The following is a 26,402-nucleotide window of genomic DNA, read 5'->3' on the forward strand; positions in this document are numbered from 1 at the left end:
CTGGTTCCTGTCGTTCCTTTACTTTTCTTTCCCTCCATCTTCAAAAACGTATCATTCCTGCAACAGAAACTTAAGGATGCCTTCTGTGTGCCAGCCCTTTATTAGGTGTTGGAGATGAGTGGTGAATAAGACAGATAAGGTTTTGTCCTTTTTGAAACACTCCAACTGTACAGTTGGCCTGTTGGTGTAAGTTATCCCGAACCTGACTTCTTAATACCCCTGGCATCTTTTGTGTTAAGTGTGAGACCCGGAATACCATTCATGCCACTTGTGCAGCTGTTTTGAATGTACCTGTTGGTCTGAAGAAACGTGAGGACGATGGAGTGCGCGGCTGTCCGCAGCAGGAGCCTGGTTTCTGTCTCTTTGCCGGGTGGCGGCTCGGCCTCTGGCGGCGCCTGCCGGCTGACTGTTCCCTGAGTGGGTGGTGACGTGTTTGAAAAACCCCTGGTCGGTACTTTTGTCACTAGGGCCCCAGGTGACTTTCCACTCTGGTGGAGAAGGTTTGTATTAAATAGTGCGTTGCTCTTTGTCACGGAGCAAGGGGCCCTCAGCTCGGCGTGCGCTGCGTCTGCTGTCTTCAGGCCTGGGCCTGGGAGGCGCTTCCTCAGGATGACCAGCGGGGTGTGGTCTCGCCCCAGACAGCGGACTAGGCCCGCGCAGGCACGAGACCCCAGGCCCACCTAGGTTCAGAGTCTCCTGCAGGAAAAACTGGGGAACGGTCTGTACTGAGGTTTATTTTCAGTCCCCAGTCTGGAGATAGGACTCTGGAAGTCGGTGATCCTCTGTGGCCCCAGGAAGGAATCCCCGTCCACTTCCGGCTCCTGTTTCGGTTGTCTGAGAGGTGGTCAGGAGGAGTGGTGACAGCACCGCGGCCCTTCTTCGCTTTTCAGACGGCATAATGGAGCCCTTTGATGTCACTGGGGCGGCTCCAGCTATTTTGGATTAATCCATTCAGGCTGTCAGTGAGTCAGCAGCCTCCTGACTTTTTTGTTGTTTTTAAAAGGACTGTCACCGTGTAAGGAACACAGTTCCCATGTTAGCGCTAATAACTGTGGCACAGAGGGATAGGCACGCAGTGGCGGCCCAGCAAAAGAATGCCTCGCAGGGTGGGCTCGGGGGGAAATGGCACTGGGCCCATGGTGGGCAGCATTTGTGTGATGGGAGGGGCGGGGAGTGTTCTGAGGGGAAAGAGGAAGGCCAGGGAGGCTGGAGGCTGTGGAGAGCCCGGAGGGCGTGTGAGCACGCGCCTCTGCAGGTGTGTGTGTCGAGGCCCATCGTGGATGGCCCCTGCCTGGCCTGTGGATGCCAGCTAAGGAGTTTAGCCACTGATGCGCCGGGCAGGGCTTCAGAGGTTCTGAGTGGGAGAGTGACGTGAGTCTTCGCGAGGGTTAATCTGGCAAGCGTGGAGGACAACCTGGAGGTGTGGGGACAGGCGGGGAGGAGCCTGGTGCTGAGCCGTGGGAGCTGCCCCTGGGCTTAGGCGGCCTGGCGGAGGGCGGGGTGCTGGGTGGGGGGCACCTTGGAGGCAGCGGGCCTAAAGCTCGGGAGCTGTATAGTGTAGACAGGGTGAGCGTCTGGTCTGGGGGGTGTTAGACAGTGTTTAGATATGCCACTCCAGTGCTCGTGCCTGGAGAATCCCAGGGGCGGGGGAGCCTGGTGGGCTGCTGTGCATGGGGTTGCTGAGGGTCGGACACAGCGGAGCGACTTCACTTTCACTTCTCACTTTCATGCATTGGAGAAGGAAATGGCAACCCACTCCAGTGTTCTTGCCCGGAGAATCCCATGGGTGGGGGAGCCTGGTGGGCTGCCGTCTCTGGGGTTGCGCAGAATTGGACACGACTGAAGCGACTTAGCAGCAGCAGCAGCAGCAGATATGCCAGTAACTGGACTCTCTTTGGGCAAGTTCTGTGAGACTAGTTCTCTCTGAGGTGGTTCTCAAAAGGGGAAGGAAAATGGGACATTTTTTACCTTTATCACCTATACGCCTCCCATGTACCATCATCTGGCATGCCTCTTTCAGAAGAGGTCTTGCTGAGATTTTTTTCCACACCACATCAAGTGCTTCTGGGCACTGAGGAGTACGAAGTAGCAGGCTCCCGTGAGGAGGGCGTGGCCGGGCACACGCCTTCCCTGAGCTCCTGGAATGGCTTGTCCGCCCGCCCACCCGTGGGAGGCCTTGCCTTGCTGGTTCTCTTCCTCCTCCGCATTCCTCTTGGCCCCGCAGCCTTCCTGTGGACCAGGGAGGGAAGGTGTGAGTTGAAACTGTTTCTTTTGCAGACCTCTGTGGTTCTGGAAAGATAAATGGTTGTTAGTGCCTTGCTGAACTGACCCAGCTGACTTCATATTTTGACAGTATTCATCATGAAAAGAATTCCAGGGATTTTTAAAGGATCAAAAGTCCAAGGAAAAAAGAAACAAAACGTTTTAAAGTTTGTACTTCCTGACCGAGGATTTCGGTTAACCAGCTCTGTTTCTGTAGTAGGAATTGTTTAAAGCATCATGTAAATGTCTTCTGTTGAGAATGAGACACTGATAAATGTAGTCAGTAGCTCCTTACGCAGAAACTAATGGCATAATGATGACATTTACTCTTACTCTTGAAAAATCATGGTTCCATTCACCTTTTGTGACAGATACTATACTCTATTGGAGCTGAATAACCAAATATTCCTATCAGTTCTTAGAATTCTTGCCAGTTCTTAAAATGGGTAAGACTTTTAAATAAATTGGCTCTGCTATAAATTGACATTTAAAAATTTAGATAATGGATAATAATTAGGATGCAGAAGCACTAAAAAAAAAAAGCATCTGTGCCCTGTCTGTGAAGGATTCACCAGAAAGCTGAAGAGCAGAAGTGATTTTGTGGAATGATACAGTGGCAACTGTTTAATAAAGTAGTTCTGCTTTTTAAGGGAGTTTTTATTAGAATTCGTAATTGTAATCCTTGGAAGGAAAGTTATGACCAACCTAGATAGCATATTCAAAAGCAGAGACATTACTTTGCCGACTAAGGTCCGTCTAGTCAAGGCTATGGTTTTTTCCTGTGGTCATGTTTGGATGTGAGAGTTGGACTGTGAAGAAGGCTGAGCACTGAAGAATTGATGCGTTTAAACTGTGGTGTTGGAGAAGACTCTTGAGAGTCCCTTGGACTGTAAGGAGAGCCAATCAGTCCATCCTAAAGGAGATCAGTCCTGGGTGTTCATTGGAAGGATTGATGCTGAAGCTCCAATACTTTGGCCACCTCATGAGAAGAGCTGACTCATTGGAAAAGACTCTGATGCTGGGAGGCATTGGGAGCAGGAGGAGAAGGGGACGACAGAGGATGAGATGGCTGGATGGCATCACCGACTCGATGGACAGGGAGGCCTGGTGTGCTGCGATTCATGGGGTTACAAAGAGTCGGACATGACTGAGCGACTGAACTGAACACTGTGACCATATAAGTGATTAAATACTAAAGTTTGTGTAACGAACTAAAGTACTTGAGAGTTGAGATAAAGGAGCCAACTTGGGAAGTGGTAGTTGGGAAAATGCTTGCTGGAGGCGGTGGGACTTCTACAGATGGATAAGATTCCTGCGAACAGGGGTAAACGAGACTATCCCTACCAAGAGGGCAACTCAAGCCAGGAAAGAGGGGACATCTGCCCTCCCCAGACTCCACGTGGGTGGACGGCAGGATGAGCTGAGTGGTGGGACACGGCCCTCAACCCCTCCCTTCCTTCCCAGGTTCCTCAGCAGTAAAATGCGGTTGGTATAAGCGCAGACTCTGGGGGGCGACTGTGAGACAAAATTCGATGCTAAGAGTCAAGCTCCTGGTGCACAGAAGTGTTCAGTGGACCGAAGTTGCTGTGGCTGTTAGGGAGGGTGGACGGGCAAGACTGCTGGGTAGTCGTCATGTTATGATGTGACGGGAAATAGGAAGCCCTTGGCGCACTGCCCCCAGGTAGACCGTCACCGGGATAAACCAAGAATGGTAGCGACCATTTGGGTGCTCATGTGTGCTGGCTGCTTTATCTCCGTTATCCATGGGCCTCTCCTTGGCCCTGCGGGGAGCTTCCTTCTCTGCAGCTGTGAGAGAAGTGACGGCACCTCCCCAGAGCCACCCGGCCACCTCTTGGGAAGGCAAGGATTGAACCCAGGCCTGCCTGGTTCCAAAGTGTAGGCTCTTTATCCTTCTGTTAAACTGTCTTGACCTGGGAAACCATCTGTCGGGCTGATGACCCCATGGGAAGCGGTGGCCAGCTCAGGTCATTGGCACCGTTACTGAAAGGTGGGTGGGTTCTGACCCCACTCGCCAGAAAAAAGGAGGGGGAAGAAGAGGAAAGAAGATAGTAACCCAGCAGTGGAAAAAGAGACAGAACTCGGTGACTGGCTGTCAGAGGGAAGAGAAAGAGGTGAGTTGGAGGTGATGGTGCAGCTGGAAATAAAGGCAGGAACTGGTGGTCCCAACGTTCCCCTCACCTGGGTTCAGGCTTCAGAAAGCTCAGGCACCACGGCTGGAGTCCCCAGGTTTCTTGGAAGGATAATGTCCTGTAGTTGGGCACCTTGTTGTCACTTCGGGGCTCACAGGAGTCTTGCTGGTGTGAGTGACATGTTGCTTGGCTAGTTGCTGCTCTGGTGCCGTCGTTGCCTTTGGGGCTTGAGAGGGAGTGACTTTAGGGAAGAGAGGTGCTTGCTTGTGTTCCTCGGGCCTCGGTCTGTGTTTGTGCCTTCTGGGACAGTGCTGCCCCCACCAGTGTTGAAAGACCAGTTTTAAAAATTACAGCGAGTAGGGGCTTCTCTTTGTTTTCCATCGCGCTGCGCAGGCTTCTCGTCACAGAGGCTGATTGTTGGGGAGCAGGGGCTCCAGGGGCGCAGGGTCCAGTAGCTGCCGCAGGTGGGCTCAGGACTAGAGCGCAGGCTCGGGAGTTGTGCGCAGGCTTCTTTGCTCCGTGGCGTGTGGGATCTTCCCGAATCAGAGGTTGAACTTGTGTTCCCAGTATCAGCAGGCAGATTCTTAACCACTAGACTACCAGGAAAGCCCTGGACTGATACTTTTGTAAAATAAAATAAGGATTCCTAGGAAAAGAAACTGAAAAAGACATTTAGGAAGCAAGTTTGGATTTTTTGTTATTAGATTCAGTGGGTATAAAATCACTGTCACATTGCCCTTCTAAATGCTTACTCTCAGTCTCTACTCAGTTTTGACTGCAGACTAGCCAGACTACTCACGGGCTGGTACACTTTGAGAGCAACAATCTAGGAAGCAACTTTGTTAAGCAAATTAGTAAACAGGATGCTTTTGGAATATTTACATCATCGGAGAGTAAAAATTGCCCATCAGCTGTCGTTTGAAATACTGTAGACCTGTGTGTGTGCTCTGATGACAGCATCTTTCAGTAAGGTCCCCTGTTAGGGGCAGGAAGGCGAAAGAGCTATTCCAAGAACTGAGGCTGACATTGTGAGGGATCCATGAGTTTAAAACTAGTAGCAATATTTGGAAACAGTGGTGCTTTAAACTTCCTCTGTTCTTCTGAGAATCACTATTTCTTTTGCTCATTTAATTTGAATTAGTTTGTTTTCTCTGTTACCATTTGGCTTGTTTCTGAATTGTTTTTTATGTTTTGGTGCATAATTTTATGTATATTCTTTCATGGGGTAGTAGTTTCTTAAACAAACTGAAAAGTCTCAGTGGTTGCATATGCTAATATAGAGATGACGTAATAATTTAGCGCTTCTAACTTCAGATTTGATTTTTGACTCTCGCCATCAGTGTATCTTATATTTTGAGCTGTCTTTACTTTTGCTGCTGTTTCCTTGCCCTGAGGTCATTTGCTGAGTTATTCCCTTAGCCTCGACTTCTCTTTCCCTCCTTCGGGCTGAGCCCAGGAGCTGCTTACCCCCAGCTGGCCTCGCCTGTCTGCGGTGAAGGGGCTCCTGTCCGGACCCCCTCACCTCTGCCATGCAGCCACCTCGCACATCACAGGACGCTCAGGCCCCGCGCATTCTCCCGCTTCTGCTTGCTCCAGAGTCGGGGCTTCCTTCTGTGACCACAGTCTGCTTAGCTCACCCTCTGGACAGCGCCCTGCGGTTGGGAAGAGAGGTGCTCTCCCCACTGCAGCTGCGGTGAGGCAGGGAGGGCCCTCCATGCACGCCTTCACTCCTTTGCCCTGGGCTCCCAGGGTCACTCAGCTCCAGACAGCCCAGTGCTCAGGTTCTGAGCCTCATCGTGAGGTCCTCTTTTTCACTCACTGTAATCTGACCGACCTAGAATACTCAGTCACTGTCCCAGGCCTCTTCGGAAGAACGAGATCTTCAGACCCCACACTCGGGGTGGTCCATAGGAACCAGAGCAGTGAGCCCCAGAACTGCACCCAGGGCCGAAGTGGGTGTTTCAAGGAGACGTTCGGTTGTCTCCACCAGTGATTCTCCGATAGCAGGGGAAGGGGCGGCTCACCTTCATTTCAACAGCGTACTAGATTGCACAGAAGGTTTCTCATGAAGAAAATGGTCCTGCTTTTAAAGAGGGGAGGCACTTTGAAACTCACATGTAGCCCACACCAGAAGTCAGACTTTGGAGTGCCCTCTGTGTTTTCTCCCCGCCCCCTTTATGGTGAAACAGGCTTGGGCTCCATATCCCGCCCTTCTGCTTCTTCGGTAGGTACCGGGACCTCGGCTGGGTTACTTCCTTCCCTGAACTTGTTTTCTCGTCTGTAAAATGGGGGGAACCTGGTCTCTTCTGAAGCGTTATGATAAGGATTAAGATGATGCCTGTACCAGACTTGGAGTGTGGGTTCGATGAGTGAAAGTCACTTGAAAGCTAACGCACGAGAGACTGTGACCCAGTGCAGGAGCCGCTGCCTCTGTGTAACTGGCCGCAGTCCTGGCTCGCAGCCTGAGCAGGCGTCAGGATCACCTGGAGCACTGTTGCACCTATGGCTTGCTGGGCCCACCTGCCCAGCCTGGTGGTTCAGTTCGTCTGGGGTGGGGTGGGGCGGGAGAAGGTGCGTCTCTGAGTTTCCAGGTGACTCTGCTGCTGCCTCCGCTGGTCTGGGGACCACACTTTGAGAACAACTGGGCTGCAGGTAAACTCACCAATGAGCTTGTAGGTGCTGGAGCTGTATTTGAAAGCCGAGCTTTTATGTGGTTAGAAAATGCTTGAAATACGTTTTACAAACACTGAATTCAGTATCTCAAGGATTTTTACCTCCTGAAGTCCAGGAGTCTTCATTAAATACATGTGAAGAAGAATAAGTTGCAAGAGTAACAGCTGTAAACATATTACGGACAGTCTAACAATATCAGATTGGCAGAGGTGTGTGAGAGTGCTTTTATAAAATGCTGAAAACTGCAAAAAAATTTATAAAAATTAAAATTTTAATATTTTAATTTTTAAGATTGAGCATCATAATGGAGTATAAAATAGTGTAACTTAGCGTTCTCATCTCAATGTGCTGTTTACCGTGTGTATTTTTCTCTTTCTCCTCCAGGCTGCTGACTTGAGTAAACCAATAGATAAAAGGATATACAAAGGAACACAGCCTACTTGTCATGACTTCAACCACCTAACAGCCACAGCAGAAAGTGTCTCTCTCCTAGTGGGCTTTTCCGCAGGCCAAGTCCAGCTTATAGACCCAATCAAAAAAGAAACTAGCAAACTATTTAATGAGGAAGTAAGTAGCACCCTGTCTTAGCTGTTAAGAACCCCTATAAGAATGTATACGTTCTTACCGAGGGTATGGGCCTTATAATTTTACTCTTTGAGTGAAGCCCATTTTCCATCCTCAGCTGTCCTACCTAGTATGACCCAAGTTTAAATGTGGTGCGTTAACTTGGTGACTTTTACCTGTTCTTTATTGGGCTAACTGTTATTTTGTGCATTTTTGTGTCTATAGCAGGTGTTTTAAGAAAAATTGTTTTTATAATGGAGATAAGGCTTGATCTTTATAATTTAAATAAGAAGATAAAGAATTCTAAACTGTGTTCACATCGCCAGAAAATTTCAAGCAGATCAAAGAACTTGCTAATATTTCCTTAGTTTTCGCAAACGGTAGATAAAGTGTTAATGTGTGTGTTTGACAGGCATACATCTAAGAATTTGCTCTCTTGCTCTTGAAAGCGTTTGCTCTAAAATCACCTCTGATGTGGTTAGAAGTCCTGGCCCTTGAAACTGGCTGGCATGGCACAAGCTCCTGCCTGTGTTGTGCTGTGTCCTGGGATTCCTGGTGTCTCCAGTCTCATTCTTGATGGAGCCCAAGAGATCTGAGCTGTTTGTTCAGAAACATGTCAGAACCTTTAAATCTGGGCAGATGGAAGTTGCCGGACGGATTACATCTTTAAAAGCTTTTGGAGTGGCTTTTTAGTCTGAAGTCTTGCCGTTACATATTTGATGCACTTCCTCTGCTGTTTCAGTGTGACTTTCCTAGTAAATGGAGCGGACGAGGTCGGCTTGCTGAGTTAGAGGCCCTGGCTGCAGTCTCCTTGTAACCTCAGCCCTGGGGTGATGAGGTCAGGTCACCTGAGCCCCTGTCGGGAAGGGCAGGAGGTTTTGCATTGTTGCATGGTCTAAAAGTTATTAACTTGAAACAGAAGTAAGTTACAGATTCTGGCTTTTAAGAAAATAATTTTGTTTGGGAAAGAATACTCCACTTGACAAATTGCAGTTAAAATTCTGATTCTTTTGCAGTCCCTATGGTATATGCTGTCCATGTATATCCAGTATCCATCCACAGTGCTCCTGTTGGACTTTGCCAATGGATTTGGTGAAATCTTTTGAACCATGCTATCTCCTCTTCTAGTTTCATCTGGGTTGACTGGAACAAAACTTGCCATCTGGATTGACAAACTAGAGAGGAAAAGTATTTAATCCCATTTTCTGTTTAAAAAAAAAAATCTTAAGCAGAAAATTATTCTGTTTCCCTAAACATTTTATTAACAGCATCTGAGGGAGTGATTTCTAAGTGGCTGGATGATTCGGGGGGAGGTTGGTGGTGGGGAGAGTGGGGGTACAAAACTACCCTTGCCTGCACTCTCAGTAGAAACGCGAACTTGGCATCCTGCAGGGTCTTTATTTAGGTGGGGACGTGCTTTCGGCGGGGAGGGACTGGAGCCATGTAAAGGGTGGTTGGTAAACAAGGTCGGGAGGCCGCCCGGCTGTGGATGGCACAGCATGCCTCTTGGAGAACAAGAAGGATTTGTGTGCCGTCGCTGGAGGGGGGTGGCGTGCAGCAGAGGCCCCAGGGCCCCGAGAGCACTCGATCGCCTCAGCTCGCCCCATTCCTCACTCAGGATAGCCAGGAGCCACAGGCTGCAGCTCCCCACCCTCAGGGAGTGAAGCGGAGTTACCTCCTACTCTTGTACATTTTATTTGGAAAGTGGCTGTTCAAAGGGAGAGAGGATTGTGTGTGGTTTAATGCCAACTTGGCATTTACAGCTCGAGGCTGAAATTGATTGCCCTTCACAGTGAGGGTGTTCTTTGTCGTACGGATAGCATTCTCATCAGATTTTGGTCAGGATGTCTTAGAGACAGGGTCATTGGAGGTTTGTTTCTCAGAGGGTGCCAGGGATGGTGGTCGAAGCAGTTGTTGGGCCGTGCTTTGCATTCATGTGAGACTTGGAGGTTTCCGAGTATTTTACCTGCTTTCTCTGCACGAGAGGGCGGGCTGTTGTCTCCACTGTGCAGACAAGGAATTAGAGAGAGGGCAAGTGAGTCGTCCAGACCCGGCAGCAATTTGATGATATGCTTAGATCCAGAAATTAATTCCACACATCCTTACTGGCCATAGATAGGAAGCCCCATCATAGCTGGTTGCCATATGGGCCTTGTCACCTCTGGAGCTCACTCTTCTGTGAGATGGACAGGGAGGATGTGGAGTGTGTGTTACGAACAAAGTAGCAAGAGAGGTGAGTATTAATTGCACTCTTCAGGATGTACCAGATACCATAAAATAAAAACAAAAATTCAGCGAGGGAAGTTTGAGAAAGCTTGCAGAAGGTGACATTTGACCTGGGTTTGAAAGATGCAGAGGAGTTGGAGGAGGATGAGAAGGGCCTTCGAAGCTGGAGAAAACACCTTAGCATGTGGAGGAACATGAGGCCAACAAAGGAGTCCAGACCTCAGTGCGTGGGCCTTGGAGTGGCTGGAGGTGAAGCTGGACAGGTGAACTGGAACCAGATTGCAAAAGCCTTTCGTGACATGCTGAGAAATTTGGATCTGACACTGGAGGCTGTGGGGCAACCTTTGGGGTTTTACTTTATGAAGGAAGTGATAGGATCAAGTGTGTTTTTTTCGAACTCTTGTCAGCACTTGGGGAAGGCGGATTGGAATGAAGATAGCAAGATGAGTGAGGAGGCTCTAGTGACTGTCCAGGAGAGAGCTGAGGACTTGACCTGGGGTTGGGACCATTTCCTCATTCATTCTGCAGACCTTGGTGGCTGACCGTGTGCAGAGAACACCTGCCCTGTGTTTCCCCTCCAGAGGGGGGAGAAGTGTGAACAATGCCACACACACTCACATACACACACTCACACGGCACGTGGTGGTGACTTGTGATGTCAGAGGAGACAGTGGGCCTGAGGGAGAGAGACAGACACAGCGCCTGATGGACAGGGACGTGGGGCATGTCTCGGAGGAGGTGGTATGCTTTGAGCCTCGCCTCGCGTGAGAAGGCCCCCCCAGGTACGAAGCTGGAGCTGGAGTGTCCCTGCAGGAGGGAGAGCAGGGGCAGCCCCTGTGGGAATGCACCCGGGGCCAGGAGCCCTGGGAGAGGGGTGTCGGGTGAGGGCCTGGCCACGGTTGCTGCCTGGCCTCCGTGCAGGGAATCTCGCACAGGGGAGCCAGAGGTGGTCTGCGTGGTGTTTTTGAAAATTACTCTGGCTCCATCTTGGAGACGGAGTTGGAGAGATAGATGAGCAGATGCTGGGTTTCTGGCTCACTAGGCGCACTGGGTGAGAGGGGAAGGAGCAGGTGCTGGAGCAGAGCGAAAGGTCAGAGTTCCTTTTCCCGCTTGTCAAGCTTGCGAGGCCGGGGTAGTTGGGTCTGTGGATCTGGAGGTTCAGACTAGAGGTGAATTCTGGGAGTGGTCAGCATGTAGATAGTAATCGCGTCCCTGAGAGGAGATGGCAGGTCTGTGGAGAAAGCACAGTAGGAGCAGAGAGGTCTGCTGCGTCCTGGACGTGTCTAGGACTAAGCCCTGTTTATACTCCCAAGGCTCCAGCTATCTGTTCATTGCCTGCAAAGGGGCATTTACAATAGTTTATTACCACGAACTTTACAGACGCAGAGTGAGTGACTAAGAACTTAGCCTCTTGAACCTGAGTGCCCAGAGCACAGACGGCAGCCCTGCCCCTTCCTGCCCGCAGGGTGTGGGTTTGTTCCATCGTCTCTCCTCAGCCGGAAGGTGGATAGATGCGCTCCCCAGCTGGAGGGGTGGGGAGGATGGGAGGCCAGCAGAGGGCCTGGAGCGCCAGCCCTGGGGAGAGCTCGGGAAGGTTGCGCACTGGGGGAAACCGGAGGTTTCTTTCACCGGGGCTTGCAGGAAAAGCTGCTTGGGAGGTAAGGTAGCAGCAGTTTTGAAGGAGAAGCACGATAATTTTCCAGAACAAGAGGGTAAGAGCAGGGCAACACAGAATGAACACTCGCCAGACAGGTGATGGGGCCTGTTTATCCGGACTGCGGCGTCTGTCTGTCTTACTCGTCTGAGGGCTGCTCCGCCTCCCGTGATACACAGGCTCACAGGTGTGCACTCGCTGCAGTACTGGCGACTCTGACCTTGGCCTCCTTTCTGAGGGTGTCTGCTGCACGAGAGTAGCGCAGATATTTGGGGGGACGGATAGGATAGGTGGGTGGGTGAGTGGAAATGAAGTTCTAGAAATCCACATTAGACCAAAGATGGATGAAATTTTTTGTCTGGGAATAGAGTTTATCTTAAAAGGTGATTTTTCCGCCTATTGAATAAAAAGTTTTAAATACTTGTTTATACAAAAAATTGGGACAGAGAGAAGTACAAAAAAGATAGGGAAACATGACCTGTGAATCCCAGTGCTCACTGGTCTCTTTATCACGTTTGTAGTCTTTTGTTTTCTAAGAGGTGAACTTGTTAGACTCACACCTTCCATTAGAGATGCTGGCAGCCTTCACCTCCCAGTCTGGCCCTCAGTCCACCCGGGCTCTCTCCGAGCATCGGAGGTGAGCCCTGCCCTCCGGGCCGCCCCAGCTGCTATGCCAGTGGAGCCCAGCTCGGGAGGAAGGCAGGACGCTGCCCTCTGGCCTCCTCTCAGGAGTGCTAGCCCGAGACTGCTTTCTGCAGCCTTCAGGCGGACTTTGCGGCTCTCCTCGTAGTGTCACCCTGTCTCTGACGGGATTTGGAGTGTCTAATGGGCTCTGTCGAGTGTCTTGGCACTTCTGATGAGCTCCCAGACTGTGCCACCTCCTTCCTAGTAAGAGCTACTGGTGGGAGGGGGTCGCCCGGGTCAGCGTTCAGCCTGGTGTGAAGCGCCCCAGGGGGGTGTGGATCCACTTGTTCTTCACTAGTGATTACAGTGTACTGGGGAAGGAGAGACGTAAAGTGGCAGTTCCTGTGTGGTGATGAACTCAGGGCTGTTCGTCTTTGTAAAAGTCCTGGTTATATCGGGACTGTGTCCACAGAATAGTAACTTGAGAGTGTTTTCAAGTGTGTCTGATCGCTGGGTTAGATGGAAAATCTCGAAAGACCTGGTCATCTCAGCTGCTGGCATCCCTGGCGTGTGATGAGCGTCCCTGTCGCCTGTCTCCTCTCTTGCAGGTCGTGGCCAGGGCTGCAGGGCACAGGCTGCGGTCTCCTTGGTGGGCACCCGGCCGGCCGCTGCCCACGCTGGGCCTTCTCCTCAGCCCAGGCCCCCGGGGCAGGGAGGAGAGGGGCCCAGTTTCCAACATTCTGTCTAGTTACCCTGCGAAGAGTGGCTCTGGGCACTTGGTTAGTTTTGTTTCTGTTGCTTTCTTTAATCAAAGGAAGGAAATGGGCATGTAATAATCTCCTTAAAGTTTTGACATTGAGAAAAGTGACATTTGATCCTCTTTCCCAGGCTTTGAAATTCTCTCTCCTGATAGTAGTACTTCCTGAGGGAGCAGTCTGTAAGTGCCTTTATAGAATGGAAGCTCTTGGTCACTGTTTTTGCTTGTGGCTACATTGTGGCTTTTCCAGTAGCTGCTGTGGCTTTTGAATTGTTTGTTTTTAGTGTTTTTGTTATAAATTAATATCTGCATTGTAAAATGCATACCCCTCCCTCCCCAGTAATTTTTTTCCTGCTTATCGTGTTGATAGCAGTGAAACGTAAAGTGTGTGTGCTTGAGAAAGCTTCATGTTAGCAGTGGCGGCTTTAATATGGTTTCGGGTTTGTTTCCCTTGTTTGCTTTATACTAGTCTCATATAGTTAGAGCGTCTTGCTTGTGAATGACATTGACGGTAGCTTTGATGCTTGTTGCGTTTCTTCACTGGATTAATTTTAGAAATGAGATGGTTTCGTCTGCATCCAGAATGGTGATTGCCAGGGGGAGAGTGGGTGAGGGAGCCCACTTCCTGGGCAGGTGTCTTGGCGTGCAGACCTGGCATACTAATGCCCAGATTATGGACATTATGGGATTTTATGGGAGTGATCCTGGCAGTAGGCCTCGGAGCATTTTGGTGTTTTCCTGTTTAGTGGAGAGCCCGGCGGCGATGCTAGGCGACCTGAGAGCCTTTCTCACCGAGACCTGCTGTGTCTGTCCTTCCCGCTGGGGTGGCCCCCCTCAGCCTCTCCTCTGCAGCCCTGGGGGCTTGCTTCTCCTGGCCCCCCCACCGACCCTGTGCCAAGAGGGGAACGTGGGGGGTGGGGAGCAGGGCCCCTGGCCTGGCCCCACGCTCACTCAGTGGCAGTTCCTTCCTTTCCTCTTGGGATTTCCGGCTTGTTTTCCCTGCTTGCCTAGGTTTGGTCCCGCTCGCCGTAAGGAGCTTGTCCCCCGAGTTCACACCCCGCTCCTCTTGGGCGCCTTCTGCCTTGGCTGCCTAAGTGTCCGTGTCTGGCGGTCGCTGTCCACAGCCGATCTCCCTGTCCTCCCTGGTCGCTTTCCTCAGCGCCTTACCCAGTGGGCACACGTGGGCATCTCCCCAGCACGGCCGCCGCCCGCTTCTTCCTGCCACACCCTTCCCGGGCGCTGCCCCTCAGCTCCTCGGAGTCTGCTCACACGCCTCCCCCACTCCGCCCAGCCTCACCCCCTGGGAAACCGTCCATCCTGCCCCCACCTCTGGTCGAGTTTAAGAGCTTCTTGTCGGGGGACAGTTGTCACAGGCTCCGAAGCAGTCTCTCTCCACCTGCACCGTTCTGTGCCTCCCGACGGGAGATTCCGCTTGGTTCTGTGACTTCCCTTTCCAGGAATCTTGGGTATGAGCCACAAATTCAGTGTAAAATTTTCTATTAGCCACAGTAAACCATTTTAAAAATAGGTGAGGTTGATATTTTATCTAATACACCCAAGTATTATTTTAGCACGTAATCAGTGTAAAATCATGAATGAGGTGGTCTGCACAGTTTTCCAGGTCTTGAGGGTTCAGGGTGAGCTGTGCCCTTGCAGCGTGTCTCACTCTGGGCCAGGCACTCTCCAGGGCTCGGGGCTGTGGGGTTGGTTAGCACTGGGCTTCAAGGTCACAGCCCAGAGCCCTTAGCCTGGGACTCCGTGTCCTTGAGTCCTAGCTCACGATTCCACATCTGATTTCCAGCCCTTGCTCAGGTGCTCCAATGGAGGGGATGCCAAGCACGTCCCCAAGCTGCCTGCCCCCAGCCTGGGTGCCTGCCTTTCCCTGGCTGCCTCGCCCCTCCTCTGCCTAGGAGCTCCTCACAGGGGACCTTGGGTTTTGCCAAGAGTGTTTTTCCAACATAAACATGTGCTCGTCCAGCTCAAGGCCTCACTGAAACTGGAGAATTGAAGCACAGAAGGGAAATCCCGTTCCTTAACTTCGAGAACTAAGATGCCTTACCCTGTTTACTAGACATTTTCTAGAACAAAAGTATACCCTTATGGTCCCGAGACTGGGCTGCATTTGTTACAGTTATTGAACAGGATATTCTAGGTATTTGTTTCTTGATTTCTGTTCTCTCTTTGTCAAACCCAAACCAAGAATAGTATGAAATAATAGCCCAGAGCAGCTTAGTTCAGTGACTCCTAGCCAGCCCGGGACATGTGTCCGGCACCTCACCTGGGGCTGAGAGGCCTGTGCCGGGAGTCACCTGGCGTGTCGCCAGGATGACAGCGGGTGGTTCGCTCCCCGTCTGCGCCCTCGCTGCCCTCCTGTGTGGGCGCCCTGCCACTGCCTCCAGCCGCTGTCAGCTCCCTTTCCTTCTCGGCTGTGAGGCTGAGTCCCTCCTCCCCGCCCCCCCCCCCCCGCCCCCGTCCCTGTGCCTGCTCAGTGTTTGCACACAGCAGACCCTGTCCATTTCCCTCCTTTTCATCCCTCGTGAACGCAAGTTCCCCGCAGGAAGGGACGGCTTGTCGTCTGCTCTCAGTGCAGGAGTGAGCGGATGGGCGTGGGTGGTGAGCGGGAGGGCCTGCAGGGAGCCCCGCAGAGCCTGTCCCCCGGGCGGGCGGCAGGGACACCCGCCCCCTGCCGGTGGGAGCAGGCGTTGCTGCGTCCTCCGTGGGTGGTAACGGCGACCCCTGCGAACAGTTAGCGGTGGTGTGCCTGCTGACCAGCTGTCCCACTAGGGCCTCGCCCTGCAGCTGTGTCTGCCGGTGAGAGCTGCAGCACGCGCCGGTTAGTCTTTGCCATGTCGGTGTCCGTCGGCAGGGGCTTTTCAGAGGCAGCTCAGCACATCCTTGTTGAGCCCTCTGCACTGTAGGAAGGCGCAAAGAGGCTGTTTGGACGAGTACCGACCGATGCGCGTGATGCGTGACTGGGTGAGAAAGCAGAGGTGCAGACAGTGCAGAAGAGGAAGCTGGGCCCACATGTGCCTGTACTGGCCTTGTCCCCACAGGAAGACCCTGGGAGACAGACAGGAAGCCAGTGACAGTGATTCTGGGGTGGGGAGAGGGGTGTGAGTGAGGCTTTCGACTGGACGCTTTTATATGTGAATTATGACTGTGTCACCTATTTAAAAAACAAAAGCTTATGTCGCGGGGTCTGTGTATGCAAAGCCTCGTGCTCAGGGCCTGGCCACACAGCAGATCCTCGGGTCGGAGGTCGGCACTGCCGTCCTGATGTGCCCACCACGTGCCCAGACCCATGCGCCCCGAGACGAAGAGGCACTTTTCCCTGCGCTTGGCACAGGCTGGTGGCAGGCTGACAGTGCAGAGCACTGGAGAAGCCCTCTCCATGTTGGAGTTGGAGCTGTGGGCCGTTGATCTGGGTGGTGTGCAGGTGGGGAGGTGTGGCGTGTCTGGTGCCCCAGCAGGGTGCGGAGGTGGGCTGTGGTTTTAGTCCCTAAGTTGTATCCGCGTGTGTGCTTACAGCAGGCTCAGTGCACTTTTAAGCATGGAATACTCTTGACATGTGTTTTGGCAACCCAGTAACATGTATTTTAATAATGGTGCCGTGATTCTTTATCTCCATACTTAACAGTTGCAGAGAAGTGCCATTTTTATTTGATAGTATTACAATTTTGAGTTCTAATGGAGTCATTTTTGCTGTGTCTTTTTAAGCCATAAATAAAACTTTCTCCTAACCATAGTGCTAGATATTTTTGTGTTCATCTTTAAATGGAGAGATGTTGGAAAGATTGAGATGAGGTTTGGTTGCGGTGAGATACGAGGTGCAGGAGTTGAGGCCACGCACAGCTGGGCGGGGGAAAGGTCGCTTCTGCAGCTGCCTCGAGAGGCCCTGGCCGGGAGGTGAGCCACACGGCCCCGGGACCCTCGGTCCCCAGGCAGGTCACATTCAGAGAGGCAGCAAGGCCTGGGGGCTTGTGAGGTGCCCCCGACCTCCTGTGGAAATCCTGGTAGAGCAGCCTGGGCTGGCAGGTTGTTGGCCTTGGTGCAGGTCAGCTGCTGGGCCGGTGGGTCCCAGGCAGGAGAGGAAGGGCGCGAGGGGGACTGTGCGGCTGTGAAACTGCAGTGGCAGTAAGGCCTCCTGCTGCTCGAAGCCCTCGCCCGGCCCGCTGGCCTCAGCCCCTGGCCCTGCGCCTCATGGGCGCGGGCCTCCCCGCTCCTCCCTAGCTGGGGACAGGTTGGCCACCTCCCTTCTGGGGCCTCCTTTTCTGTGACTTTCTGCAGGGGTGTAGCAGACGCACGGCGCAAAGCCGACTGGGCACGAGGCCCTGTGTCTTGGTGAGCTAGCTTCCCGTCCCTGTAGCCCGTGGCCCCCTGAGGCTCGAGTCAGGGAATCCCAACCGCACGGGGGAAGTGGAAGCGTGTATCGCCTCCCAAGCCTGAGGGCCCCCAAGGCACCAGTTATGGGGGTGGCAGCAGGACTTGCTGGGAGCTTGGGGGTCCTGGGAACTCCCAGTGGTTTCTGGTGCTGTGATTTGGGGGCCGGTGAGCCCCATGCAAGGTCTGCAAGCAGGGGCACGTACGTGGGGATCATCCTTTGGGGAGTTTCTGCTTTTGCCTTTTATGCTTTTGGTTTTAAAGGCAAAACTCCCAATCTGTGCCCATTAAAATTGGTCAGTGGGTCAAAAATAAGCAAGGGGTAGAGTGGCAGTGATTAGGTGTTAATCATCTGTTAGTGTTCTTAAACACCACCTTGTTCCAAAGAAGGTGGGGGGATGGCCTGTAAGAATACACTCAAGACAAGGATGGTGAGTGAGGCAGTCAGTGAATCAGGGCTGAGGTCAGAGCCCAGGGAGGTGTGTGTTCCTGTCCTGGGTGTTGCTGGCTGCATGTGGACCATCCCCCGACCCCTGGGAGTCTGAAGGGGCAGGTGCAGTGGGGATGGGCCAAGGGGCTGTGAGGGTGCAAAGCAGCAGAGCGGAGAGCCTGGGGTGGCCCAGCGCTCGGCTGTGGGGCCTGCGAGGCTTGCCCGGGGCCTGCGTAGCATGGATGCTGTGCAGGTGCTGGAGTCCCAGACCCCGGGCTCCTGGAGTCGGATGTGTGACGCGCCAAGGGCTGCTCCCCCCACAACCTGGTGCGTCCTGAGCCTGGCACAGCATCGCGCCGGCACAGACTGGGCTCCCAGCCGGGTTTGCTGAATGACTGACACCCTCAGTGCAAGCCAGTGTCCCGACACCTCAGTGCAGTCCTAGAAAGCGATTCCACGAGGGGCCAAATGCCCTTCGCTGCCCTGCCCTTAGGCTGGGGCGTGGAACGCCTGGACGGACGTGTCCTTCTCACCGAGAAGCAGACAAGGTTTCTTGCTGGAAAAGTAGCCCTTGAAAACTTCTCCATTGTGATAACTTGTTCTCCTTTGTCTTCACAGAGACTAATAGACAAGTCACGAGTAACCTGTGTCAAATGGGTTCCTGGTTCGGAAAGCCTTTTCCTAGTAGCCCACTCGAGTGGGAGCATGTACTTGTATAATGTGGAGCACACTTGTGGCACCACAGCCCCCCACTACCAGCTCCTGAAGCAGGGGGAGAGCTTTGCCGTGCACACTTGCAAGAGCAAATCCACGAGGAACCCTCTCCTCAAATGGACGGTGGGCGAGGGGGCCCTCAACGAGTTTGCTTTCTCCCCAGATGGCAAGTTCTTGGCGTGTGTGAGCCAGGACGGCTTCCTGCGGGTGTTCAACTTTGACTCGGTGGAGCTGCACGGCACCATGAAAAGCTACTTTGGAGGCTTGCTGTGCGTGTGCTGGAGCCCCGACGGCAAGTACATCGTGGCGGGTGGAGAGGACGACCTGGTGACCGTCTGGTCCTTTGGGGACTGCCGCGTGATTGCACGGGGCCACGGGCACAAGTCCTGGGTCAGCGTGGTGGCCTTTGACCCCTACACCACCAGCGTGGAGGAGAGCGACCCTATGGAGTTCAGCGGCAGTGATGAGGACTTCCAGGACCTTCTTCACTTCGGGAGAGACCGAGCGAACAGCACCCAGTCCCGGCTGTCCAAGCGGAATTCGACCGAGAGCCGGCCCGTCAGCGTCACGTATCGGTTCGGCTCCGTGGGCCAGGACACGCAGCTGTGCCTGTGGGACCTCACGGAAGACATCCTCTTCCCCCACCAGCCCCTCTCGCGCGCGCGGACACACACGAACGTCATGAACGCCACCAGCCCCCCTGCGGGCAGTGCCGGGAACAGCGTCCCCACGCCCGGCAGCGCCGCACCGCCCCCGCTGCCGCGGTCCAACAGCCTCCCGCACGCCGCCGTCTCCAGCGCCGGCAGCAAGGGCAGCGTGGCGGACGGCGCCATCGCCGCCGGGGTCAGCAAGTTCGCCACGCTCTCGCTGCACGACCGGAAGGACAGGCACCACGAGAAAGACCACAAGCGGAACCATAGCATGGGGCACATCTCTAGCAAGAGCAGCGACAAACTGAACCTAGTCTCTAAAACCAAAACGGACCCGGCCAAAACTCTGGGGACGCCCCTGTGTCCTCGCATGGAAGACGTTCCCTTGTTAGAGCCGCTCATCTGTAAAAAGATAGCACACGAGAGACTGACCGTGCTAATCTTTCTTGAAGACTGTATAGTCACTGCTTGTCAGGAGGGATTTATTTGCACATGGGGAAGGCCTGGTAAAGTGGTAAGTTTTAATCCTTAATGCTGCACAGATCTAGAACTTGAATAGGTAGTGATTTTTTTCTTGCGGGAGGGGTGGGGTGTACAACGAATGTGAATGACACTTCTTATTCTTAATGTAAATCTAAATGCATCAGAGCCATAATTTTGGATACTGCATGCCATATAATTCCGAATCATTTGATAATTCACCGTAGAACGTTTAAAAAATATAATCAAACTAATTGCCAGCCAAGTCAGTCACCCTCCTGCGAGTATAGAGTCCCACGGTTAGCCTTCCTGTATTAGACTATTTCGATTTTAGGAAAATCATGCCAGTGTGGGGAAACAATGACTTTAAAATGCTAAAATTAAAATTTCTGCTTTAACTGGAATATTTTTGCTTAACTACTCAATTAGAATATTGTACACCTGATCAGAGTGTATGTTCAATACAGACGGCCATTAATTGTCATTTATAGTCCAATTTTTTATCTTAATCATAAACTGTTTAGGAATCTATGAAATTTAACTTTAGGAACAAAGTGTTCAGCAGGGTTGATTGATATTATTTTTACATTGTTCTGGCAATCCACAGAAAGAGAAGAGCCTTAATTTTTAAAACCCATTTTAGTCATTTTATGACAATTAAAATTGTTTAATAAACATCTTTTTTCAAAGAAGCAGTTTGTAGCACTTTGATTGAGATTCTGTGCATTGAATGAAGTACCCACGTTTCTCAGAGCCTGGACGGTTGCCATGGACTGCAGGCCAAGGGCGCCAGAAGTGCCTCTTGCCACACAGCCAGGGTCTTGCATGGTGGATGTGACTTGCTTATGTTTTTTCCAGCAAGGGAAAGGAGCTTTTCTTTTCTTTCTTTTGTTTTTTTGTGGGGGTTTTGGTTGGGTTTTTTGGTTAGCTTTTTGTTCAGTGAGGCATATGACCGCAGGCCCTCGTGAGCCTCCTCAGCTCTGTTTTGTACAGGCCCCAGGGTTCAGAGAGCTTCCCGCCTCTCCCCTGTTTGGGTTTCAGGTTCCCACAAGAGGCAAAAGGCAGGTGTAGCGTGTCAGTCTTCTGGATCGTGCTTGGAAGGCGCCCCATATCTGTGTCAGCGGCTTCCCCAGCACCCCCCCGACTTGGCTGCGCCCACTTCCAGGGGAAGCCGCTCTGTTTGACTTGATTCCTTAGCACGAGGATGAGCTGTGGGCGCAGTCGATTTTCGGTTCACTGTGGACGAGGTGGCTCTTGGAGCTGTATGTTCCATGTCGAGATGATGATGGTCTTAGCAGCTTATTTTGGTCACTTGGGTTTGTATTTCTGTTGTGTACACCTTTGTGATTAAATACAGAGACCCTGATCGTTTACACTGGTTTGAGTAGTGAATGCGATGCAGCAAAGTGCAGGCTTGGTTTCTCTGCGGCTTGAGACTCTGGCGCAGCAGCAGCTCTGGGCCCCCCCAGGTCCCCGCCGGCCCCCGCTGCCCTCGGTCAGGGCTGGAGCCCCGTCACTGTTTGGCTGGCGCTCCCTCATGAGGCAGTGTCTGTGACCCGCGACAGCGGAGGCGGTGTTCTTCTGCATGAGAACCACAGTCCATGGGAATGCTAACGTCTTGTCTGCCTTTAAGAGATGGCCCTTTGTTCCTAAATGTTAACTGAAGTCAGGTAGCAAAGGCAGCCATCCTTGCGGAGCATTTCAGCTTTGAGGCTGTCAGATGGGGAGAGGAGACCACACCCCGTGTGCAGGTCTGTGTGCCTGATATAGTATTAGTTCAGTGCCAGAGGCTTCTGAGGCACTGAGTATGCAGTTTGAGAATTCAGGACTTGATATTGGGCCCAAGTGAAGAGTGGCAGATGCAGGTAAGTGGCCTTGAGAGGGTGGGGGAAGGGACAGGCGGGCCATGTTGCTCTGGGGCGTTTTCTGGCTCCTCCCGCCTGTCAGTATCTGCCAGGCGCTCACCCAGGGTGGGCCTGTGGATGGGAGCGGGTTAGCAGGGGCAAGAGGAGGATGTTGTCGGTTTCTTAATAAACAAGCTGTGAAACGTGCTGCCGGAAGCCTGTGCCCATCTCCTCCACCCCAAACTTAAGAAACGTCGTCCCTGCACGGTTTGGGGTTTGGAACTTGGTCACAGACTCACTCTTGCAGTGTCTGCGGGTGAGTGTGCCCTCGATGTCTTGTCCGTACCCCGTCCGGGGCCCCAGCTGGGTGTCAGGAGCTGGGGAGGGGCTGGAAGGCCCAGGCTGGCTCTGGAAGGAGCAGGGCCCCCGGAGGCCCGCCCTGCGCCTAGACAGCGGGCAGAGCCCTGCTGCTGTCAGGAGGACGGTGCCGGGGGCTCTCCGAGACCAGGACGAAAGTTGCTGGCGCTTCAGGAGAGGCCAGGGGCACGCAGCGCCTCCCCACTGCCCCCGGGTTCGTTTTCAGGGTCCCAGCTTCAGTGGCCTGGGGTCAGGAGGGTTTGCTTCAACTTTGAGGGGTTCCAACTGCAGGTGTATAAGGAGTAGTGGCCTGCTGAGGGGGTTCTAGGGAGTGGCCTTTGCAACTTTTCTCTCCAAACTTTGAGCTTCCTCACTGAAACTGTTCCATTTTTCAGCTTAAACATTATCCTGAGCAAAAACATCTTTTCTAACCTCACCTCTGGAATAAAACAGCTTTAGACAGAATCTGAGACAGCTCAGTTGGCACGATTTTCCATCACGCATTGAGATGCGTTGACGGAAAAGCACAGAAATAAAGCGCTCAGGGAGGCCCATAAGCCAAGACCCCCGAGTGTCGGGGGCTCTTCTCTGCCTGCCCTGCTCGAGCTCCCTCTTCTCAACCTTCTAGGAAACCCAGGACCTAGGGTCGCTTGGGTGATTCTGCCTTCTGAACCCCCAGGCCGCCCCAGCCCCTGCCCTTCTCTGCGTTTCTCCTCCCCTGGAGGACTGGAGAAGAAAGCCTTGGGAAAACCTTGCCTTCTTTTAAAAACAAATGTGTAAGAGGGAGTAGGCAGACTGTTTAAAAATAATCAGGAGCTTTGGGTCCTAAATTGACTCGCATTGTAGTGAAGAATCTTAAATTTCGTCTCTGTGCCAGACCTTCTAGCACTTTGGAAGGGTTCTCCTGTGAGCCCTTGACTTGGGGTTGAGGATAAACTTTAACGGAAGAACACTGAGGAGTGGAAATATGGGAACAAGTCACCACAGTTACGCTGTCCCAGACACCCAGAAGCAGGGAGGAACAGGGTGCTGCGAAGCCGCCTCAGTTCTCGGGCTTGCGCGCATCCGCAGCGTCCTGGCCCCTCGGGCCCGCAGCCGTTTCTCCACTTCCTGAGGGAAAGAAGCTGTCGAGTATCGTGTTTGCACTGGAGTTGGTGAAGCTGTTTATCGATGTCTGCACTGGTGGATGAGGTTCTCGTCACCTCCTGTCAGAGGGAGGCCTTTGATTTCTTGGTGCAGAGCTCAAAGGGTAAGGGGACACCAAGGGGCTGGCGGGGGGCTCCGGGGAAGGAGTCCTGTGAACACCCAAAGGCTACGTGAGTGGATCCAAGTGTCCGAGGAGAAACTGGCGGGAGGGGTCGGCTGGATTTCCCAGGAAGGGATGCATGTGGGGTCCCATCCTGTGTGGAGGGCCCAGCCCAGGGGTCCCCTGGATAGATCTTGGGGGGGGCCCGGCCCTGGGCCCTGGATAGATCATTGGTGGGGGGCCCCGCCGCTGGCCCCTGTGCCTGGGGCCTGAGGTGAGGCGGTTGGCCTGCACAGGTGGTCCCGCTGTGCTGGGGTGTCCACTCCGGGGCTTGCCTTCTGCCACGTTCACGTGTAGGGCTCAGGAGTGACCGGAGAGGTCTACCTCGGGGCCCTCAAGCAGGGTGCTGTCGCCCAGGCCCTCTCCTCGCCCAGCGCGCGCACCTGTCACGCTAGGCTGCTTGGGACTGTCCCCTGTTTGGGTCGTCAGGGGACTCAGCCCCACAGCCCCAGTGCTGGCCAGTGAGGAGGACAGGGATGGGGGCGGGGGGTCCGGGCTCACCTGCAGAAGCACTGGTACCAGCTGCTCCCGCTGAAGCCCAGAGCCAAGCTCACGGGTTCCCTCCAAGAGGGCAGCGGCCCCGCTGGTGCTGAGCCTTCATTCACTGCTGCGTCTGTCACAGGCACTTTGTGTCAGTTAACGTCGCCGTCTCTCAACTTAAACATGTAAAAGAAAGTGTTTCTGCATCTTTGGTTTCTGTATGCCTAAGCTTATTAAAGGTTACTGTGTTAGGTAACACTGTATAACATTGTATGAATATTTTACCTTTAACAAAGAAAAAAATATGTATTTCCTTGTTTTTACATTTTCATCTGATTTCTTGAAAACTTGAATAAATTTCATAAAGAGCCTTCCTAACAGGAAATGTTGGTAAATTAACTGTTGCAATAATTAATGAAGCTCTAATATCAGCATTGTTACTTTGTAATTTTAAGAAAATCATGCTTTTGTTTCATTGCCCTGGTTTTCAGCTGTCCCTTGTCACTGTGACAGCTAGAGACGCCGTTCTTGATATTCTGAAGAACTTTGGGGTTGTCCTCTGTATAATGACATTAAATAAACGTGTGAATGAATTGTAAATATAGATAATTTTTAATAATCGTATTCACATCTAAGCTTAAAAAAAAAAAAAACTCGGTGAACCAAAAAATGAAAAGCTTTTAAATGCTGTAACTTTAGGGCTCTGTTCATGTTTAGAGAACAAATAGCCCCAGGAATTTCTACCTCTTATTACTGGATTGAGTTTTTCCTAATTCGAAGCTTACTAAATGAAATGTTTGTTCTGACCATCGGAGGTATTCGTTGTTCTCTGTGACCTTTCTCTCAGCCGAGTGCCCCGTGGGGAAGGGCGTGGCCTGACTTTGCTGCGAGCTGGTGGCCGGTCTGTGCGGACGCTGTGGGGCCCCCCCGGCAGCCAGAGCTCCAGGTGGTGGCAGGCATGCTTCTGCAGCGGCTCTGCCCCGGCGGACTTGCCGGCTTCCTCCTCCGAGGATCGAACTGTTCGCAGGCGCTCTGTCAGCGCCGTTGGGACCCCGGAGGCCCCCGGTGCAGAGGGAGCACCGTGAGTGGGCAGGGAGGAGGGGCCAGCCCCTCACCCTGGGCACTGGGACCTCCGTCTCTGGAAGCTTCTCAACAAGAATTCCGGGCCTGGACCTGCACGTCCCGCCCAGGGCTCGCCCTCGTCGGGCCCTGGGAATCCCCACTCAGCTGGTGATCCCTGCCGTCTCTTGAAACGTCTGGGCCTGGAACATGGGACGGGCGAAGCCTCAGGCCGCTCCCTCCTGGCCGCCTCTCCTCGGGGTGGGCGGCCGGCCCCCCTGGACTCCAGAACCCACCAGACAGTGTGGCCTCCTGAGAGTGGGGTTCTCGCCCGCCTTTGACTCGGAGCTGCCGGAGCGGGAGAGACGTCAGGTTCTCCGCCCTCGGTGTGACCTGCAGAAGCCAGACGCCGTCTCCTCGGCCCTGGAGTAGGTTTTAGGTCCTGAATTCTAGTAGGTTCGTGGAAGTTCACAAAGACACAGGTGCAACATTTTGATCTTTTTAAAACCACTAGTTTTTACCTTGAAAAAATAAGTCCCATTTTTTCCTCCCGTGTGTGGCTGCCTGTTGAAACAGGCGACTCTGGACCAGATTCTGGACCAGCGGGCCTCTTTCTGAAAAGGGACAGGAAACCTCGGGGCCCCACCCCGTCTGGTCGGCAGCCTCTGCAGCCTTTGGGTGGAGGCCCGCATGACTCCACTCGAGCTCAGAGGCTCCTGGAAGACGCGGAGGTCCGCAGACCAGAGGGAGTTTCAGAGGCGCAGTGGGTCACCGGCGGGAGCCTGCGGGCTGTGGGAGGGCCTCCCTTCCCCAGCACAGCTCCCACTGGAGCCCGTAACTGGGTATTCCCTCAGAATAGTCCCCTTTCCCCAGATGTCTGTAAACAGCATGGTCGTTTTCTCTGGGTGACTTTTCCCAGGTTGAGTGGCCTCTTTGGAGGAAGCGTGTCACCATCCGTGTGACCTGTCAGCGGGCAGGTCAGGGCTGCCCAAGGGGAGTTACCCCCTGAAGTCACGGTCGCAGGCCTTGGTGAGCGCTGGGTCTGGGGCAGGGCAGGTCGAGATGCCAGGGAATGGCCCAGAGGAGGTGCTGGCGGAGAGAGCCCCTCGCCGCCCCGCACCCGCGTCCTAAATCTGGCTTGTTGAGTGCAGGACCCGAGCCTCAGGTGCAGCCGCTCTGTCCAGCTTTTCTTTGGTTCTCATGCAACCGTCTGGGCAGCGGGAGTGGTGGGATTCTTGTGGCTGAATTAGGGAAATCGTATCCATAGCTCGAAGCGGCCCCGGGGGAAGGCAGCTGGGTGCTAGCTCTCATCGCTTTTGTACCATCTCTGAAAGGGCCTCATTTTATGGAGACTCAACCCCATCTCTCGAGCCGGTAGGGCAGTTCAGGGGAGCTCCCGGCAGGCTGCCTCGGACCAGAGCCCCAGGGGTCGGCCTTCCAGGGCGGGTGCAGGCCCGCTCCGCAGGTGAGGCTGACCCAGCACCGGAGCTCCCCCCGTGCCCCTTTCCTTTGGGGCTCAGGAGGCTGCTGGTCTGTCTGCAGCAGGACCTGGGGCCAGTGTGCATGTCATGGTCTGGGCGGGGAGGGTGACTCGGAGAGTTGACTGACCAAGCCTGGACCAGTGCCACCGGCCCATCCACCGACCACCCCCTCAAGGGCCTGAGGGGCGAGACCAAGGTAGCCGTGGGGCAGAGGAGAGCCCTGCTGGGACCTGGGGAGGCTTCAGGACAAGGGCTGGCTCTCACCTGGGCCTCCGAGACCCTCATGCTCCCTTCTTGCTCTCGGGGCCTCC

At 53.3% G+C, this 26,402-nt stretch overlaps 1 protein-coding gene across 14 annotated transcripts in view; it reads left to right on the plus strand.

Moving 5' to 3' along the window:
* The window catches only part of WDR20 (WD repeat domain 20), a 66,367-nt gene that overhangs the window by 37,514 nt on the left and 2,451 nt on the right, over nt 1–26,402 (plus strand). For 3 of the 14 annotated variants that reach the window (XM_015102056.4, XM_042235514.2, XM_060401478.1), the window contains exons 2-3: nt 7,470–7,652; nt 18,339–19,598. The exons of 1 other annotated variant lie outside the window; for it this stretch is intronic. In XM_015102056.4, the coding sequence (XP_014957542.2) occupies nt 7,470–7,652; nt 18,339–19,598 (1,443 nt within the window). Of the gene's footprint in view, nt 1–7,469; nt 7,657–8,665; nt 8,838–10,250; nt 10,355–18,338; nt 19,599–26,402 lie in introns of those variants that run through there. 10 more of the 14 variants (XM_027957417.3, XM_042235515.2, XR_006056932.2 and 7 more) reach the window with 9 other exon arrangements.

Source organism: Ovis aries, chromosome 18 (assembly GCF_016772045.2).
Source record: "Ovis aries strain OAR_USU_Benz2616 breed Rambouillet chromosome 18, ARS-UI_Ramb_v3.0, whole genome shotgun sequence".
In the NCBI taxonomy this organism is placed as follows: domain Eukaryota; kingdom Metazoa; phylum Chordata; class Mammalia; order Artiodactyla; family Bovidae; genus Ovis; species Ovis aries.